Consider the following 5,994-nt stretch of genomic DNA (forward strand, 5'->3'; position numbering starts at 1 on the left):
TCTCCTTTGCAACACTTTGTGAATATCTTCATTATTTTATTTCATAAACATCATAAAAATCTTATTTTATTAACAGTTTGGTTGGTGAGCGATTTATAACAAACTATCTCTCAATAGATTGAAATTCATTTTAATTTAAATTTCCATTGTACATCAAAATTCTTTATCAGTAAAATAGATTTGGCATTTTTAGTAGCTGTATATAAATTATGTAATGTCAAACCTGTATTTTAATACTTGGTGCCTACGGTCCCCCCTTTACCCAAGGATGATCCTTGGGTAATGCGGGGGGGGGGGGGGTGACAGCCACTGAGTCATGGATTGCCTACATTGTATGCATGTCTCCTTTTCTTTGTTTCATGTCACAATTGTCACATGCACCATGTACACTGATCATGAAAACGTAATACTAAATTTCTACATGTATTGAGGTAACAAAGTTCCACGTCAGTCCTTATATAATAATAATAAAAATAATGTTTTTTTACCAGGGTGATCTCATTAGCATTAGTGCTGGTATCAATAAGGGTCCTGGAAAAATTAAACATAAACCTTAAAACTGAGTGTATTTCTCTTGTAAGGATTTTATCAAAATCTTTTCAAAAGTACAGCCTACATGTTAATTCAAACTAAAACTCAAAAACACTGGCAAGCCCTGATCATAATTGAAGGGCTCGGTGAAAAAGAGCATTAACTGTGATTTTGGCTAAAAATGAACATTGCCAAGAGAACTCCAAATTTTGCATGTGGGTTTGTTTACGTGTTCAACATTTTACTGTATTTATTTTCACTGGTTTCTGTTTTTTTTCTTCTGAGAAGTAATGTTTGCAAATAACTCGGTTTTTCCAGGAATTCTATAGGAATTCTTTTGTTTAATCAGAACAAAGGAACTCCAAAAGACGCCGACTGAACAAAGCTGGTCTTTTGCAAACATTTCTCGAAAACGACACAAAACCCAGAAGATATAGGCCAGCGATGTTCATTTTTAGTCAAAAATCAGAAATGCCTTTTTCCACCAAACCCTTCAATTAGAGTTACAAAGAGTTTCAGTAAAAGCTGCCTGACTGAAAGAATTCTGCCATATATACTTTACATTAGTATGGTTCTTTTGAAATCTTTCTCTTGCCCTTTTCCTCACTTTTCCATTCAGCTTGAATGCAAACAAACTCACTGTAGTCAATTTCACCATCTTTATCAGCGTCTAGCATGTCAATAATTTTATCCACCTCATATTGTGTCAATCCAACATGTGATTTCCTTAGTCCTTCAGCAAATTCCTTGACGCTGACTTGCATGCTGCCGTCACGATCTAACTTACGAAACAGGTCAACAACAAGAACATGTTCTTTGGCAATGTAGTTGCGAAGAAGTGTTCCAGGGTCGGGTTGTTCTCGTTTGTTTCGTATTTCAGGATTCTCGTCTGTAATGATTTCAACCTGCCTCAATTTTCTTAATTCATCTGCAATTAAGTTGAATTCTTCCTTGACAATCACACCTGTGAGGTCAATCTTGGATATTCTGCTGTCTCCATTTTTAACAATGGAGTTCAATAAAGCGCTGGCTCCATTGTTTTGCAGATTGTTCTTTGTCAATCTTAACACTTCAAGTGATGAATTGCTCTCTAAACATCTTGCAATACTGAACGCCCCAGTGTCTGAAATCCTATTGCAACTCAAATCGAACGCTTGCAGTGTTCCATTTTCAAGCAAAGCCCCAGCTAACGCACGTGCTCCGTCATCTGACAAACCATTCCACGCCAAGTTAAGGGATTTAAGCTTCACATTTCCTCTCAGTCCTTTGGCAAGGGCCTGTCCACCTTTCACTTGAATATGGTTCCAACTAAGATCAAGTTCAGACAAAGTGATGTTCTCATCGAGAACCTTTGCAAAGAACTCGCATGCTTTGTTGGAGAATTTATTACAGCTCAGATCCAAATGGCTGAGAGTGTTGTTCACGAGAAGTGATTGACATATCACTTCAGCATCTTTGTCATCCAAGGAATTCCCAGCAAGTCCAAGCTTTGTTAATGTGTTATTCTCCTTGAGAGTTTCCGCAATCTCGGCAATAGCCACTCGACTGAGTTGATTTTCTGACATGTCCAGCTCCACTATGAAGTAGTTCTCTCGTAAAAGCTTAGCCATGATCACGCCTCCTTCCTCTCCTATCCCGTTATCCCTTATGTTCAGGCTCGTGACTTTTGTGTTATACAGAAGTGCCAAAGCCATGGCACGAATGCCGAGTGGACCAAGTCCATGGTGCATCATGGCAACAGTTGGCTCAATCATGTGTCGCACAAAGTACGAGGCTGGGATGATGCCGAGTTTCTGACATGCCCGCCGATAGAGTGTACGCCCTGTTGGGTCATACTGTGGCTTTATCTGAAAGAAGAGATACTACGCTTATCAGTTGAGTATGCAATGAGGGAAGTTTGCACCCAAGTTTTACCGTTAAAACTCTGCTGTTGTCAGGGGCGACAGAGCTAGTTTTCATTGGAAACATCTCGTGCTATCTTTTCTTCAAGCCTGAGAACTTTTAGCCTTGCAAAAGAAATCCAAGACTCCAAGAAGGAATCCCAGAAAAATTTGAGAAGACAAGATCCCTTCATACTGCGAGACATGCAGAGTGCAGCTCAGATTATAGCTTTCATTTGAGTGACCACACACTAATATTTAATCTATCACAGCCTTAACAACGTGTGATACCATATCTTTGGGGGGGCTAAAAAAAGGTTATGTACAAGTTTGTCTTACCTCTTCACACTCCAAGTCAGTTTCCCACCCATCTGAATCGTCACCACTGTCCTCACTGGTAATGGCAGGAGATACAGCTTCATGTTTCACTTGACCATGGTCTGCAGGGGTGACGGACAGGCTTACAGAACTCAACGCCCGTAATGTCTTGTCAACTTTCTTCACTGTAGCCTTTGGTGAATGCATTGCCCTGGTGAAAGCGAGCAAAGATTTGTTATGCTGATTTGGAAAGCCTTTTGTGTTGATAATTGATTGGTGCGATTTGTTAGCTTAGTAAAAATAAAGCTTTTAAAAACTGTCATCTCCTAGGTGGAATAATTGATCTTGTACAAATAACCACATCAGACTTAAACAATCTTTCAACACATTTTAACAGCAAAGCAAGGTTTGATTCCTTCATATTAGTTCACCATGGAATATTCTTTCTTAAAACACTGACCAAAACACCAGCTAGAAGAAAATACAAGTTTCTCTTTATAAAATGTACATGTATTTGCTTGCTCTTGCATCAAGCAAAAAGAATTAATTACTCTAGCTTTTGACCCCCAAAAAATCAAAATCAGACAGACATGATTTTCTTTTTTAAATAAAGGTTTATAGTTTGCCTTATAGTCTTCTCCTGACATCCACATTGCTTCTTTAAACCGTTTGGTAAAAAAAAAATTAAGCATAGCAACATTACAATAATCCGATTTTCAGATATTGGAAACGCTTTGTTTACTCTAGAAGACTTCATTCTAGCTTTTGTTTCATTCAAGCTGTACAACCTGTTTTGCATTTATAAATGATGTTTTTCATTTCCTGGAGAATTTTGAATCACTAAGCAGCTATCGTTCTTGAAAATACGGGCATAAATCTCGATACATTAAACATATACTCGCATTTTGGCACGCGAATCGAACGAGTTGATCTTCTAATGACTAAATTGTGGTATTTCCTTTCAACAATATTCCTTCGTAAACTGTTCATATAACTTAGCCCAAATATTTACACCGTATCTTTCCGAAAACATCAGCGTTTCTAAGAAGTAAAGAACTATTACGTTTTTCGTTCGATACGAACTCGATACAATTGACTAAAGTTAGTTTACGTGATCGATTGTCGAAGCACAGCGTGAGGGATGAACCATCTTTTGTGAAACAAATTCGAAGGCCTTTGTCTCAATCAAAACATTAATCCACTGCGTTGATCCTTTAAAAGAAGAGAAATTCACGATAGCTTTTTCAAATCTATCTTCAAGGCAAGAAATATTTTTAATGTATCGAGAAGATTATCGGAATTTATAAGGCTATCTCTAACGCAACCTGAAGACAGAAGTTGTTTGGCCGCCATGTTAAAATTAATTATCGGGAAATTACGAGTAAAATCCAACACAGATCATTAGAACAGAACTTACGAGATCTTTAGAGTAAGCTGTTCCACAATCAAATGCCTCTACCTTTCAAACACCATGATTAATGATTTTGCCTTGCCTAGCTTGGTCAAATAGTCAACTGCTCCTTGCTGAAAGAACTGACACACAAATCACTAAAAGCTAATTTATGGACAATAGAAGGTCAGCCGAGTCATCCCCATAGCAACGCGTGTAGAAATTAGCGCTGAAATTTCTTGATATATTCATTTTTCCACTCTTTGGGGTTTTTCCTTCTTTAAAACCATTAACCCGATCAGCCGTTTTGTTTGATGACTCTTTGATCGCTGGAAGGGTAAAAAACATTGTAAAGTCGAACTGATCATGACGGGACGGGATCGTGCGGGATTGACTTCCCGGGTTTGTTTGGCCAGCGTTCGTTTTGGCGGGACTTTCAATCACCACGCCATGTAAGACCATGATTAGATTGTTGTGTTTGGGGGGGGGGGGTGACATTGTGACTCCAAACCCCGGCTCCAAACCGAACATTCAAGCTTTGGTTGAAAGCCAGCAATGAACTGCATGGAGTATATTTCTTTTGGAGTACTGCAGCGATAGAAACCTATCTTTCTATCGTATTATGGATGAAAGATTCCTATCGGATCGACTTCAGATGCCGACCATTCTCAACAGTGAGCCCCCAGGATCGACACCAACATGTAAGTTTTGTTATCTAGTTCTTTCACCTTGACCATAGTCAAATTTTTTAAAGCCTAGCAAAACGATGGATAAAAACTTAATATTCCAACCAGTAAGCAGTTTGCGATTCAGGCGAATTTCCGTTGGCGGAACTGTTATTTCACGTAACTGGAGTGAAATTACAGACCCGTCTGCGTTCGCAGGCCCGGGTGAGGATACGTGGTCACGTTCTCTATGTTTATGCACCTATCAGTGATTTGCCCCAGGATGGGGGATGCGGGCAACCCCGGGGGAATTTGGCATTTTTAGGTTTTCAAATGTCACCCCACCCCTGGGTCTCCATTGAGCATGAGAGTCAAATTTTCACTTTCCAAGATGGAGAGTGAGTCATTTTTTTTTTTTTATTGAGGGACTGTTGTGGATGCCAAAATCCCTACCCAGAAAAAGTTGCCCAAAGTTAAATTCCCGTGGGTTGCCCTCCCCCCCCCCAAATCCTGGGGCAAACCATTGGTAGGTGTGTTATGTGTTACATGCCAGGAGTGGCGCAAAAAAAAGCAAAACGAAGACCAGAGACATGCAAATGAAGCCCAGACTTTGCACCCTTACAATATTATTTCCTCGCTAGTTTTACATGTACTACCCCCCTTAAAATGCGGTACCCAAAACACCCTTTAAAAGATAACCTCTGCAACAATCTGCAAGTTCCCTTGGTTTGTCTATTCTTTAGTTAAAAGCTACTCAATGTTATTGGAGATATCTTGATGTCATCTATTAAGTTCCCTCCCCCTCACCCCTCACTTTTAAGCCCCCTCCCCCCCCAATGGGACTAATAGGTAATTATGACATCTAATGTGTAGCATTTAGCTGTCATCATGTTCATTATATACATATGATTAATGAAGCACCAAAGTGTTAAAATCTATATGGTCAGGAATATTTTGGCCGAGTATTCTGGAATAGGGCAATTTTTTTTTTCACCGAATTTTTTTCTTGGGCTGTATTGTGGTAGACGACTTTTTAATCAAGTTTTTTCACATCAAGTTTTCATTATGTCAGCATACTTTGTACATATATGCATTTGCCATTCATTTTGCTGGTCATGTAGTGTCACACAACACTTGTTTTCACTTTACCAACTACCGTACACAGCCTTTGATTGAGATAAACATTTATTCACTCTGATAATGCTATTTA

At 39.1% G+C, this 5,994-nt stretch overlaps 1 protein-coding gene across 1 annotated transcript; it reads right to left on the minus strand.

Annotated features, from left to right (window-relative positions):
- On the minus strand, window positions 1–2,962 carry LOC144663415 (uncharacterized). Its single transcript, XM_078524346.1, has 2 exons — window positions 2,751–2,962; window positions 1–2,378 (listed from the first exon to the last, which is right to left on the minus strand). Exons 1-2 carry the CDS (start codon window positions 2,934–2,936, stop codon window positions 1,095–1,097), a joined length of 1,470 nt encoding a protein of 489 aa, XP_078380472.1. The 5' UTR covers window positions 2,937–2,962; the 3' UTR covers window positions 1–1,094.
- Between the last annotated feature and the right edge of the window lie 3,032 nt (window positions 2,963–5,994).

Source organism: Oculina patagonica, chromosome 8 (genome assembly GCF_052425735.1).
Source record: "Oculina patagonica isolate OP01 chromosome 8, crgOcupat, whole genome shotgun sequence".
Lineage (NCBI taxonomy): Eukaryota > Metazoa > Cnidaria > Anthozoa > Scleractinia > Oculinidae > Oculina > Oculina patagonica.

What these genes read in the sequence shown, in the direction of transcription:
- LOC144663415 (XM_078524346.1), bottom strand. Translation starts at nt 2,936, where the DNA reads ATGCATTCACCAAAGGCTACAGTGAAGAAAGTTGACAAGACATTACGG. An exon ending in CTGACTTGGAGTGTGAAGAG is followed by an intron (nt 2,379 to 2,750) that starts GTAAGACAAACT and finishes CTCTTCTTTCAG; the next exon opens with ATAAAGCCACAGTATGACCC.